Here is a 14,417-nt window from a genome sequence, read left to right as displayed (position 1 = left end):
ACACCAAACCTTGATCTTTTGAATACCTTGGAAACCCAGAAAAAAAAAGTGAGGAGGAGAGAGAAAGTGATGGGGTGGGCAATAGCTTTGCATGGAGGAGCAGGCGACATCCCTCTTGATCTTCCTGCTGATAAACGACAAGCTCGTGAAAATGCCCTTAAACATTGTCTTGAAATTGGTGTCTCTGCTCTTAAACTTGGCCGCTCTCCCCTCGATGTCGTCGAACTTGTGGTAATTTTTCTATACGGAGTATGCTTTCTTGGGCGTTGCTCAATTGATTGATTGATTGTGTTTTTAAGTCCTGTGTTCGGAATTAATAATCACGTTTACAATTTTATAAGATGTCCCCTCTTTATATATTCTTGCCGCCAATCCGTGAGTATTTTCGTTAAATTGTGTCTATTCTAAACTATAAAGAATTGGAACAGTATCAACTAGAGTATGTATAAGATTATGTCTAATTACTGAGTATATAAGATTATATAATTATTAGATACATCAATAATTGAGTTTAAGGATGACAATTGATTTAAACTGAATGCTTGAATCATAGTTAACTTGAAATAGACATAGCTGTCTGTTATCAGATGATGCACTTAATATTAATTTATTTATTATGCAGTACTTGATCTACTATTGTCAATTTACTTTGGTTGTACTACTGGTACAGAATTGAGAATAATAAGGTCTGGTTCACTCCACCTTAAAAAATACGGGATATTTAGTAAAAATAATTTCAGTTTAGTAAAAATTAGTAACTATGAAGAAGAAATATAAGAGAATCAGTAAAATTAATTTATAAATTCAGTAAAAATAATTTAAGTTCAGCAAAAATAAAGTGAAGTTAACGGGGTCTAAAAGTCTGTGACCTTAACAGGTACGTGAACTAGAAAACCATCCACTCTTCAATGCTGGCCTGGGTTCGGTCTTGACCGCTGATGGCTCTGTTGAGATGGAAGCGTGTATTATGGATGGTAACACCAAGAAATGTGGTGCTGTTTCTGGTCTCAAAACTGTTGTCAATGCCATTTCTCTTGCACGGCTAGTCATGGAGAAGACGCCGCATATATATCTTGCGTTTGAAGGGGCTGAGGCATTTGCCAGAGAACAAGTGAGTGCACCCCTTCTTTTTTATGGCCAAATTGTTTTATCAGGCTTTTTTTTTTCACGAATCCATGTCTTGCAAATTATTGTTAATATTGAACAATTTGCTTGAAAAAACTGTGATTTAAAGTAGCTAGTAAGGTAGCTGTCATTAAATTTGATCTACTGTCGTGTTCCAATATTATACTGATTAATGTCTTATTAAGCAGGGCGTTGAAACTCAGGAATCAAATCATTTTATCACTCCGGCAAATGTTGAAAGGCTCAAACAAGCTAAAGAAGCAAACAGAGTGCAGGTATATATATCATTTCTCTTTGGATATGAAGTTGCATACTTAAAACATTGAGGAAATTCTTACTTTATGATAATTTGCCAGAATATTTCTTGTTAATTGGTTGCATTACATAATACGTATTTGTGCAACCCTCTCACAACCTCGGTTCAGAGTGTTGTGGAAAAGGGAATAAATTTGAAATTTATTGGTGTTCAAATGGTTTGTTTTTACCTTCTTTTTACAATGGTTGACATTTTTGAGAGTATATGCTATGAGGAATTTTAGGTTGTGCATTTTGCTAGTCTTTCAATCATGTTACTTCAGTTCAATGATCTATGAATGATACTTGTTTTTGTAGCTAGACTACACTCAGTCCATCAAGAAAGAAATGAAAGTGGAAGCACACGAAGTGAGTGGTGACAGCCAGTTAGGCACAGTTGGATGTGTTGCAGTTGATGGCGACGGTAACTTGGCTACTGCTACCTCTACAGGGGGCGTTGTCAACAAGATGGCTGGAAGGATTGGAGACACCCCAATCGTTGGAGCAGGCACATATGCCAACACTTATTGTGCTGTCTCTGCCACTGGGATAGGGGAAGCCATCATACGTGGTACCATTGCACGAGATGTGGCTGCACTTATGGAATATAAAGGTGTTTCTTTGAAAGAAGCAGCGGATTATGTTGTGAAAAATGGTGCCCCAGAAGGCACCTTTGGGCTGATTGCTGTATCAGCTACAGGAGAGATCGCTATGCCATTCAATACTACTGGGATGTTCCGTGCTTGTGCTAACCAAGATGGTTCCTCGGAGATTGCAATACATTGAATGGCCTAATATAATTTGAAATATGATCAATGTTTGATGAAGAAGGCATTCTGTTTGAAAAATGTGTAATTTGTGGAGTGCTTCACTTTACTTGACAGTGGGGATTCGCTGCTGACGAAATGTATAATGTCCTGAAGCCACAGACAGATTAGCAGTTCACAAGTTAGCCAAGTAAACCAACTAGAAGCAAGGCATGAAGTTATGCAGGCTTAGATATTTTTTCTATTAATGGGAATGTAAACGATTGTGCTATCCATTTGATATTTCATTCATTGCAACTCATTTCTCTTGAAAATTTGAAGAATAAATGATCAAACTCTGTGAGTACTAGTGGGTTAGACTTCACTAGATTTTCACCAATTATTCTCTCTCCCACTAGTATAATATTTCCCGCCAAATGCACCTTTTGTCGGATTTAAATTTTTCACCCATCACTCAATATTACATTCATTTTTATTTGTCTCATTGAAAATTTTATATGGAGTACAATTTTTTTATACATATTTGAGTTCAAACCTATTTACGTACGTATCATTTAAAATTTATACTCCTTTATTTTAGAAAGGGTAATTTCATTTCTTGATAACCGACTTAACTAACTGTCCTAACAAACTCTCAGACTAAAGAAGAAAAATCCGTTTGGATACATCTTGATTTTTATGTAACAACCAAACTACACTTATAAATATCAACCTACTCTTATAAATAATTTTTCAAGCACTACATTTTCTTCATAATTATAGCAACATTTTCAGAAATACTACTTTCATCAACAAAAATCCTCAGAAATCTCTGTTTCTGTTCTGTTCTCTTCTCTTCTGCTGTTAATCACTACTTCATCAGTAGCCATGTCGGGTTCGAGTTCACAAGCAATGTTACGAAGCGATGTTGAGGAGACAGATCCCATGGGGCGATACGAAAGGTACCGTAACATCATATTAGACCCCAACTCCAAGAAAATAGTTTATGGAGGAATTGATCAAGCTACTGGTATACAAATTAATTGGTGTAAGATAGTCTTAGGACTTGCAACAGAAGAAGATATCAAGAAGAATATCTTCACAGTCAAAACCCGCCGATTATGCACCGTGATCTTAGCCTTGAAAACATCTTTATTGATGGGAATACAGGCGAGGTTAAGCTGGGAGAACTTGGTGTCGCGATAAGGCTTGAAGAGAATGCTGATAAACCGCCGTATGCTGGTACACCAGAGTACAATGTACCAAAGGGTTATTCGTTGAACTATAGTGAGACGGCTGACATATATTCTTTGGGGATGTGTGTACTTCAGATGACGAGTAGAGAAAAGTTTTACAGTGAATGCAGGAATCGCACTGAGATTCAGTCGTGTATTAAAAGGGGTGTAATGCCTGCTGCGCTAAAACAAGTGACAGATGATGAAATTAAGCACTTCATTAACAGGTGTCTGTCTAAATTATATTAAAGACCTTCAGCATCTGCTCTGTTGGAACACCTGTTTATTCCATCTGATGAGGAATTTCGAGGCATACGAATAGGGGAGAGCAGCAGAGTTATACCAGATGCAGATGCTAATGAAGATGCAGATGAGAGGCAGCGTGGAATGACTCAGGGAGAAAGAAGCAAGCCTGTTTGGCGTAAGAAGCTGTCAAAGCTGTCGTCGATCATGCGCAAGAACAAATGATCCTAGGCTCACTTTGATTCTTTAGTACAATACTAAGCTTCTCTTAGGTATCAATTCTTTTATGTCAGACTACAAATTAAAATCAGTCTTTAATTCTAGGTAGTATGTTAGTGATATGATATTATTCAGTTATAGGTTGATGCTGAGGTTTTTAATCATGCATAGTAGTGTGTGTCAATCAGTCAGTCAGTCAGTCAGCCAGTCAGTGTGTTTGTTAATTGAGTTTCATCAGTTGTATGTGTCTGATTTGTGTCAAGAACATTGCTGATTAGTTGATTGTAACAAATTTGTCAAGAACATTACTGAGTTAGTTTAATGTAATAAGTTTTTTTTTTTTTTTTTTTTTTTTTTTTTCTTTATGCAGTTTCTGGTTTCATAAACTTTGTTTTTCGATTGTGTTTTCTCTCATAACTACTGTAATGTCAGTTAAGCACAGGCTACATATCCAAGATTCCAAGTCATTAGAGTTGCTAAATCAGATGTTTAATTATCTCGAGTCAGGTCATGTAACTAGTACGGTATAATTGACTATGGTTAGTCGTGTTATGTCATCTAGCTTGGAGTTTATTCGAGTTGAACTCATAATATAAAATGTATCTTATAGTAACAAAACACTTAAAATGTAACAAAAGTTAATTACACTAATGCAGTAATACTTAAATCTGAAAAATTAAATCATACAAAGTAAAACAATTGATCATGAATTAGTGATACTTTGTGTATTAATAAGTCTAGACCTGTAATGAAACTCAGTTCTTGTCAGTGTACTCTGTATTCAAGATGATGCCAGTTTTATTTTTATTTAGTGATTAAAATGAAGCTTGAGTTTTTACAAATTTCAAACCACCTTCATTAATGATACCATCAACTTCCATGTTCGAGTGGTGCAAGTTTTCCATCTTGAGGAAACGGGTATGATTTGTATAAAATTTAACCGCAATACAGTAGAGAGGGGACTAACAAAATGAAAAGCTTAGTTGATCTTCATAACCAACTGTGAAATTGACATCTCTAGAACAAAATAGCTACCATGAATACCATCTATTAGAGTAAAATTACAATTGAATCCAAAATTGCTATGAATTTATTACACAATGCTACAAAAATGAAAAAAGAATCTACAACTGTATCAAAGGCCAAAAAATTAAGATCCACCAGCCAAAAGTGAATAACCAGCACCATTTTTTTTTTCCAGTACAATTTGTGGGGCCTTATATCTGTAAAACCAACTTCCTCTATTAGAATACATATGTAATATGAGGAACAAAAGTGTACCAATAAAGGATCCTAAATGAAGACAAAAATCCTTTTCTGACTCTACAATTGGTTGAATTGCAGGCTCCGGCGTTCATGACTGCATAAATTACCAGCAAAACTTCAAAGTTTAAAAAAAATTAAGTAAAAAATAAACTATGCTTGCTGTTCAACTTGTGACACACTCCTGAAGGTATGTACTGCTCTGGTTCACATATCGATCCCACAAAGGTTTATACCGGCCAATGGCCAATTTTAGCCATGGCTTCATGTTCCCATTGTAGTGAATAACAGCTGCACTCTCTATTAGACGATTATCAATGTTTGGATCATATCCTAATCCAAGTACGTGCCATCTTCTATCAAGCGGCTCTGTTAATCCATAGAAGCTGAGAAGTCCAGGAGGGAGAGTACCTAGCTTCCACAACGACCGGTCATAGTTTTGCTCCATCCAGTAGTGATAACGAGTAGTCACATTTGCTTTTCTCCAGGCAATCAAATCGAAAACATTCATGCCAAATGCCCACCCACAAGCCTGAGGATCAAATTTTGAGCTAATTATTGAGTTGGAAAAATTGAGATATTTATAGTACCGATGAAATGCTTCAAGGCAAGTTTCAACAGCTCCATTCACATTTCCATGCAAGTCCAATGAGAAAAGTGGGGTCAGATCCTTCTGGACAACCACATCATCATCGAGAAAAACTACTTTCTCCAGCTGCGGGTAAATGTCAGGCACATAGAACCGAAGGTGGTTTAATAGAGAAAGGTATTTTGGGTTCCGAAACTTGGGTTCAACTCTGAAATCCTGTGACCCACCAAAGTAGTAGGCCTGAGAATCAGGGTCAAGCAGCTGTTTGAAGACAGGAGAGTAAGAGGAATTCAGCCAAGTGAACTCTTCAATATTCTGAACCTCTATTGTTGCACCTTTGAAGTCATTACTTAGAAACCAAGTCTGCATAGCACCATACGTGACACCATTTGTAACTATGTGGAATACAAGTTGCTTTGGATGGTCAGCATTGGAGATGGTAGAGTTGACAACCACTGACACACCAAGCAAATTATCTGAAAATATGCAGAAATGGTACAGATTGTTGTCCACGAGACGGGGTGAATTCTTGTTCTCATCTGCTAGTGGCTGTAACGATGACTTCTTCAACCAATCAGCCATCAGTTTGATGTTCAAGCAATGGAGAGTCTTAGGTAAGGATTCAGCTGCCAACTGCCCGAAAATTGTGCTCTGAACAGTTGCTGCATGTGCACGCTCCTCTAGTGCTTGAATGTGAGATTTCATAGTCATTATTGTGGTAGCTAGGTCATAGTGTGCATCCTGAGACTTGAAGATCAGGGATGACAGGCTTTTAATTATTGGTTCTGCTTCATCCAGTGATATAGCCTCTCCTCTCATAGCAGCTTTTGAAAGCAGAAGCTGGCAACTTCTGATCCTTGAGCTGAGCTCCCATGCAAGCTGAAGGTTGTTATGCTCTTTTGCAATGATCACATAAGCCTTGGCAAGGGTCATTTGATCAGCTAATTGCCTTGCAACTGAACTTGAACTTAATAACTGGTCTGTAAAATTCAATCGCTCCCGAGTTGGCTCTACTGTATCATCCTTTTTCTGTCACAAATCATTAGCCACTGATAAGATACTGCAAGTAATACGCTGATTCCAGGACATTACAAGCACAATTTCAATTCAGATGTGGATTACTATAATAATATGTGCATCATTGTAGTAGTGTGTTGTTCTATTACAGTCTTGTACTGATTCAAGTAAATAACAGCTTATTATAGCTCGCCATGGATGAACATCCAAGGTGATGCATTTCCACAAGCATATATGTATCTTTCTTCATTTATACACAATGAAAGTCATCACCAACTAGAGGTGTGGATACAATACATTAATGTATTCACCCTGCAGTTTCACTGCACAAAAAGTATGTCTGAATCAAACATAACTAATGTGTTTCTTACATAAAGAAAATACATCACAGTATGATGATGGTTTGAATTAAACTCAAGATGATGTACATAGATTCTACATTGTACAAGTATCACTGAAAACGGAGGAAACGTAGATTGTGAGCAAGAGTGATCTAAATGGTGCAAACGTAGATTCAAAGTAAAGCTTTGTTAATAAGACGTTTGATATATCATTGGTCTAACTTAGAGCGTCAAAACATAAATTAGGAAGTTCCATTTTATCTAGGATTTAAGGACATAATTTGAGATGCATAAAGGACTAAAAATTAGATTGCTTAACTCATGTCCTCAAAATAAAGTAGTACACAAAACCAAAAAAAAATTGGTGAATAAGCTGGAATGCCAATAGCATATACAGAATTTACATGATGCACTGTCAATAAAACAGGAACATTGTGGGATACATAAATTTTATTCCATAATTTGGAAGTCCTACGTAGCATATACAACATAAAGGGTGAGTACCCTCCAGACCAAGAATTGTGTGTGTGGTTACTATTTTTCACACCCTCGGAAACTGGAACAATTTTCAAACTCATTTAAATCTCATCTATGTAAGGGGGTTACAATTTCACATCCACGGAGACTGTTAGCTGATACGTTTGGCACATTTATTATACATGATAGTATGATACAAAAAATGGTTCAATAAGTAGCAGATATTTAAGGGTAGAACAAAAAAGAGAAAAAGAAGACAGAAGAGGATAACTAACACTGATCATGACAAAGGCTAGCAAAAGTGAAGAAAAGTTTAGACTTTTATTTTCTTGTTGGCCTCTCTATTAGGAGAGTGATGGAGGAAGAACAGATCAGTTTCAGATATAATCATATAAGGTTACACAAATAGTTTCCAGCTAAAATAGTTAAGTTCAATAGCACTTGACATTCATCAAGCTGTTATTACTAGTTGATTCCTTAGAACTGTGAAATTAGATTTTGACATTATAGAGTAATTCCCAATCCTTCTGGGATTAACGCTTTGGCAATGTTTATTTGTTGTAACATTATAAAGGCTACATATAAACTGGGCTAGAGTTCGGAATGACCACCATTCTACGGGTTTGAGGCCAAGAAGAATACACTATGAATAAGCATTTCCTTTCCCATTCTTGATGGGACCTACAAAAAAATACTAAACTAAAAGAGATCTAGTTAAGTAAATAACTAAAAGAACTAGGGCTTCAACGAGATTTACAGAATAGAAAGAGGCAATTCCCTATTAAAATAAAGATTAGCTTACTTGATATCATGCCCATGAACATTAAGATGTTTTACTTTACTTTATCAGGAGCACCTGATCACTATATGCATTGTATGGTTAACCATTCAGCTTTGACAATGAAGGCTTTACAAAGCTTGAACTTTACATCCCTCAATGGCTATACATCTCTTTTATACCCCTAGAAAATACACTGATCTACAGGATACAGCCAAATGCCTATAGTAAGATCACTTTGTTTCTAAATGACTTAAATTTGAGTTCACCACCAGGACTCGCATCAAATGGTGGCACATAAGGCTCAAGTTATACATTACAAAGCACAAAGTCTTAAGAATTCGAACGTGACAAAAGGAAACATAAGCAAATAAGAATTTGTAACCACGAAACAGGACATCTCTCAGGAAAGCATAATGAAGAAGCATAATACAAATATGCCCTAACAAAACAAATCATATGAGATCATCACCCAATTATGGTACCAAATTTTGAGCATAGGTTATTGGAAAACGTATCGAATCCACCTTATTGTGCGAGATAGAACTTCTCTCTGTGGTGCCTCAATTTTAATATGGTAGACATACAAGATTCGAGATATCATCCAAATCAAGTAATGGCCTCAGGTTATGAAAATACAGTCGAAATTCATATATTCAAGTTATACTCTCATCCATCTAAACTAGTAATTCAAACATTGACATCACACAAATGAGAACCTATAATTATATGAATCTAATGAACTTGGATATCTTACACAAATCAGGAAAATTCCCCAACGAATTCCTCAAACTTGGTAAAAACCACTGATAGATTAACACTTCAACTAAACAAAAACAACCAAAAAGCAAGAAATGAGTATAAAGTAATCCGTTACCACTTATATGACATCTCACCTACCAAGATTCTGCCAATAAAATCACCTTTGACCCACAAAATAATTTGACAAAATAACACTTAGATAAACCTCTAATCAACCCAAAATTCATCACCCAACTTCAAATGATAAGTAATTAATTCAAATATATACTATTATAACTAAATTTGATTAAAAAAAATTGAGTTAATTACCACTGTCGGCTGATGAACATGATCTTGATTATGATGATTATGTTGAACAACAAACAAAATAATCCCAGCAAAAAAGAACAATCCAAGAAGTGCCCAGATCCAATTAGAAATTCTTCTTCGAACAGGGCGCCGGAAATCAGCCGCCCGCCGCCCCCGCATCTTCCGCCGCAAATAAAAATCACCCCAAAATTCAACAATCTAAGCTGAACCCATCATCAATCAAGATTTAAATATCAATTTAAAGTATAAAATCTGATTAAAAACTCAATAAAAACAAAACCCAATTCAGTATTTTGGTAGAAAATTATGCCCAAAAGTCTAAAATGGCAAAATTCACCCAGAAATGACTGATCAAAATGTGGGGTTTAAAGTTGGTTTTTTTTTTTTTTTTTTTTTTTTTTTTTTTTTTTTTTTACTGGGTTTATGAGCAGCAAATGATGAAAGAAATAAAAAGCAGAAAGTATAGATTTGGAATGAATGGGGTCAGTAAAAATCAGCACATTTATTTGGACAGCTTTTATATAATTAATAATTAATCAAATTAATTAAGAGGAGAAATGAATTTTTGGTTTCTGCTTCTGCACTGTTCACATTGGCGGGGAAGGGAAGGAGGAAGGGCATCTCCACATGACTACATGTGCTGATGTGCTCTTGCCCTTCTTTTTTTTAGCCTTTGCTTTTACCTTTTTTTTACTCCATGCATTTACTTGGAGTTGGAGGAGGCATTAATAAGGATAAATCCCTAATGAAGAGCGGGTTTTACATTCACGCACCTTTTCTCTTTTTCTCGATATTTTGTTTGGAAATTCTCATTTTTATTTCCTAAATGAGAGGATTTTCAAAACATGTTGGTATCATTTTATGTATGGATGATTTATATAAAATTGATGATTATATTTATCAATTTGTATTTTGTTATATAATTTATCTGTCTACCTATTTTTTTTTGGTGTTTATTTGTCTACCTATTGACTATATATGCTATGTATTATATGAAAACATTTTTATGGATTGTATTATGAGTATCGAAGTTTTTATTTTTATTTTTATTTACGGGGAGTATTGAAGTTTTTCCCATAGTGTCGGCATACTCTCCAAAATTGGGGTGAGCATGGATATATCTGAAACTGTAAAATTTGATATTCGATCCGAAAAGTTTCGGCTATCCGATATCCGAAATACTTTAAAGCATTGATTTACATAGAAATATCAGGTGTATCCGTATATAATAAATTTCACGATATTTTTGAAGCTTTCTAATGATGTACTGGTTGTAATATTGAAAGAACTAACGACAAAAGTATATACTCTTTTTGTATTTTGAAGGGTAATATTTGACATTTTGCATTATTATATACAGTAATTATGTAATATGTCATTGGATTAGTTATATTTTGTAATTAAATTTATACGAATAAAAAATCAAAGATATTAATATTCAACATTGCAATAGGCAAATATTCTAGTCAATTTGTTGCACTTACAAAAATCAAAGGGGTTAATACTTAGTATTTGTCTTTTATTTTTTTTATTTTATTTTTTTTTTAAAGTCACGTATAACATAGAATAATTGAAGTTTTTTTTTTTTTTTTTTTTTTTTTGAGCGGGAGAATAATTGAAGATTTGAAGAAGTCATGTTTGCTAATCTTTTTCATCATTTCCTTAATAATGTCTCAGTATGGCCTAATTGCCTACTTAGGTAGTAGCTAGATTACACAAATTGGAACCATAATAATGGCCCATCGAAACAACCTAAAAATACTTTAATAAAATTAGAGTAAGGCATAAATCAACTTATTACTACAGTTAGAATATGACAACTTAAAGGTCAAGTAGTTTTCTGTCTCTAGTAGGGTTGTTCCTAGGTAGTTCCTAACCCACGTAAGGAGTAGGGAGCATCTTCCAAAAAAAAAAAAAATCATAGGGATCAAGACAAAGTTTACAAAAAAATACAAAGTAAGTGTCACTCTAATGATGTAAAATAATTTAGGCCAAGCATTGATTTACTTAAGAAAAGATCATCAAAACTCGAGGATTAGATCATTGGATTTTTTTTATTTTTTTTTTTTCGGGGGGTTTCTAAGCTATGCCTCCAAGTTATTGAAATTCTAAGTTGTACCATACGATTGTCCATGTCTTTTCAAAGTTATAAGTTGTGCCTCCAGTCCACCTCACGATATTTTATCAACAATACCCTTATATAGCTATATCAATTAACGCAAGTTAAGTTATTTTATCAACAATGGTGTTGTGGCGTTATTAATTTGACATGTGTCCCGTTCTAATTGGTTTAACACTTTAAAAAAAATTTAAAATAAAAAAATAAAATAATAAAAAAGGTTATTGTTAACGTCAAACGTTAAAGTTAATAAAAATTAGTGAGGTTGGTGAGGGCACAGGTTAGACGTTTGAAAAAGGATGGACACAACTTAGAAACTGAAGAAGTTTGGGGGCGTAACTTATAAACCCCCCCCCCCCTTTTTTTTTTACATAGTCAAATCCAACCAAACCATTGTGTTTCATGTTACTTATTTATTTTGTTGATTGGTAAGGAGAAGAGCCCTACCGAGCCAGAATATCTAGAGGGTCCGTTAACGGCTAGGCCTTTTACGAGTGATAGTGTTTGGGGGGGGGGGGAGGAAATGTGAATTGCTATTTGCCACAATGAAATTACTCAAGGTATAGTATTAAAAGACTTTTATGCCCCTTATTATTTTGAAAATAACATAACCATTACTAACTACTAACTTTGTCCTACCTTGACCATACTCAAGCCTTAGCTCCACATTACCACCACCCACCTTGACTGTCCACCACCACGACTCCACCTTAACAACAAACTTGACCGATCCCACAACGGTTGACCACTAACATTGTACTTTTCGTCCAATAAAATGAGTCGACGATTGTATGCGTTCATATCGGAGGCATTTGGTGGGGACGACAAACCTTCGACGCCGTCGAGTCAAGTATATGCCGGACTTTTTTTTTTAATTTCCGTTGTACCCGGTCGCATGTAGCATGCGACCGGGTACCATTTAAATTTTTTTTTAAGCAAACTGTTTAATTTATACTAATTAACTTTTAATAATTATTAAAAATAACAAAATACACTTAATTTAATTAGTAAAACTTATTGATTAAAAAAAATTAGTAATTTTTTTTTTACAACGAAAATTAGTAAATTTATGGGCTTAAACAAATAACAAATTTGTCAAAAAAACAAGTAAGGGCAGATGCGTCATTCAATACCGCAACATAAGTAATTCTATTGTGGCATTTAGTAACCCCCAAGGAAATCCCCACCTCAAAGAGTCTCAAATAGGGTTTAATCGAGAAAATTTTCTCATTGTGTTACTAATAAGTTAATTAGAAAATATTACAATATAAAAATGGAAAAGGATTTTAATTGTGTTATGCATTAGATTCATGGTTATTGTGCGGTTTGTGCCTTATTAGGGTGATCCAAACCTTCATAACTTAGAAGCATTTTGAAATTGAGAGAAGCAAGAGAAGATAAATCCTATAGACATGAAGCATAAAATTCAACTCCCCTAATACAAATGAACATGAATATAAAATATTCTATGCAAATTAAGGCACGAGTGCACAACTTTGTTGTTTGCACTTGAATTGGTTGTTAAATCTATATTTTAGAGGTATAATTTTTTATTAATCAAATCACATTAAATTATAATCCGCATTAAAATATAAGGTTGGTTCCGCATTAAAATATAAGGTGTACCAATGCGAAAAAATTGTCCAAGTATAGATGATGTTGTTGTTAATGTTTAATAAACTTCTCAAAAAAAATATAACATGATTAAAAAAAAAAAAAAAGACTTGCTGATGATTCGTATACTTGACTCAATTCAACATACTCTTTGATTAACCCCCAAAAAAAAAGAAAAAAAAAAAACATATTCCAATACTTGACATACATGAAATGCCATTAACTCCACTTAATGTCAATTTTTTAAAAAAATCTCTGCTCAACACATGATGTAATGGCCTGTTCACTTCAGCATAATTTCAGTTCAGTTCAGCTTCTAATTTCCCTCTCTCATAAAATATTCAATCCACCTCCAATTAGTTCAGTTCAGTTCAGTAAATGTAAACAAGCCCTAAGATATTAGAGTTTAATGAAGTGTTTGCTTTTTAGAGATTTCCCATGCTTTCCATAGTTTCCCAACATTGAGAAACATTTATGTTTCTCATACATGGCAAAAAAGTATATTTATTTGAGGAAATGGCAAAAAAGTATATTATTGTCAATATTATATATTTTTTTACTCTCTCCCCCCCCCCCCCCCCTCATTTCCTTATTCTTCTAGTCCTCCTCCATATTCTTATTCAAATATCCATTCACAACCCAACTCCATCAGCTCGTTTCAATCCCAACCCGCAACCACCTATATGTTCATCGTTTTCAACCATTTTTGTTTTATCTAACTAAAACTGTATTGAAGATATCCATCTTTCCTCTTGTGAACCACCATTTTCACCACCATGAATTAAACAAAAACCCTTAGAAATAATCATGATTAATGCCAAGGGTTAGATGCATCATCCTCCTCCATTAAAAGTCTCTTGCCATGTTCGATTTCTCCATTGAAGTTCTTCGATTTTCCTTATTCATTGAAGTTGCTCTGTTTTTACTTGAATAAATTTATTCATTAGAAAAAAAATTACAATATTAAGTTTTAATATAAAGTTTCATAATACCGAGTTTTAATAGCCAACTCGAGCCGAGTTTTGACCGAGTTGGTCACAAGCTGCTCAACTCAATTAGCACCCCTACTATTGACATATGACAAAGTACAAACCCGAATTTGACCTACTGACTCGAATTGACACCAACGCTCCAATTTTGATTAGAGGTGATCGTTTGCGGGCTTGGACGGGAAACGGGTCGGGCCTATACTTCATTTTTTGTCCAACGGGCTAATTGTAGCTAATCCGAGCCCTTTTATGCGGGCTTGATAAATTGTCCAAGCCCGCTCTATTAACGGGTCGGGC

The 14,417-nt window shown here is 34.7% G+C and overlaps 2 protein-coding genes across 2 annotated transcripts; one reads left to right on the top strand and one right to left on the bottom strand.

Annotated features, from left to right (window-relative positions):
* Nucleotides 1-2,557, top strand: LOC145600978 (isoaspartyl peptidase/L-asparaginase 1-like). Its single transcript, XM_081656871.1, has 4 exons — nt 1-231; nt 878-1,111; nt 1,314-1,400; nt 1,738-2,557. The coding sequence occupies exons 1-4, from the start codon at nt 70-72 to the stop codon at nt 2,203-2,205; spliced, it is 951 nt and encodes a 316-aa protein (XP_081512997.1). The 5' UTR covers nt 1-69; the 3' UTR covers nt 2,206-2,557.
* Nucleotides 2,558-4,876: 2,319 nt separating this feature from the next.
* LOC145600960 (hexosyltransferase GAUT11-like) lies at nt 4,877-10,066 on the bottom strand. The gene is made up of 2 exons (XM_081656844.1): nt 9,399-10,066; nt 4,877-6,743 (listed from the first exon to the last, which is right to left on the bottom strand). The coding sequence occupies exons 1-2, from the start codon at nt 9,555-9,557 to the stop codon at nt 5,292-5,294; spliced, it is 1,611 nt and encodes a 536-aa protein (XP_081512970.1). The 5' UTR covers nt 9,558-10,066; the 3' UTR covers nt 4,877-5,291.
* Between the last annotated feature and the right edge of the window lie 4,351 nt (nt 10,067-14,417).

Source organism: Chenopodium album, chromosome 2 (assembly GCF_948465745.1).
Source record: "Chenopodium album chromosome 2, dcCheAlbu1.1, whole genome shotgun sequence".
Classification (NCBI taxonomy): Eukaryota; Viridiplantae; Streptophyta; class Magnoliopsida; order Caryophyllales; family Amaranthaceae; genus Chenopodium; species Chenopodium album.
Note: the sequence above shows the minus strand (reverse complement) of the source record. Positions and strands in the feature narration are given on the sequence as shown.

What these genes read in the sequence shown, in the direction of transcription:
- LOC145600978 (XM_081656871.1), top strand. Translation starts at nt 70, where the DNA reads ATGGGGTGGGCAATAGCTTTGCATGGAGGAGCAGGCGACATCCCTCTT. An exon ending in AGGCATTTGCCAGAGAACAA is followed by an intron (nt 1,112 to 1,313) that starts GTGAGTGCACCC and finishes CTTATTAAGCAG; the next exon opens with GGCGTTGAAACTCAGGAATC. An exon ending in AAGAAGCAAACAGAGTGCAG is followed by an intron (nt 1,401 to 1,737) that starts GTATATATATCA and finishes TTGTTTTTGTAG; the next exon opens with CTAGACTACACTCAGTCCAT.
- LOC145600960 (XM_081656844.1), bottom strand. Translation starts at nt 9,557, where the DNA reads ATGCGGGGGCGGCGGGCGGCTGATTTCCGGCGCCCTGTTCGAAGAAGA. An exon ending in ATGTTCATCAGCCGACAGTG is followed by an intron (nt 6,744 to 9,398) that starts GTAATTAACTCA and finishes GATTTGTGACAG; the next exon opens with AAAAAGGATGATACAGTAGA.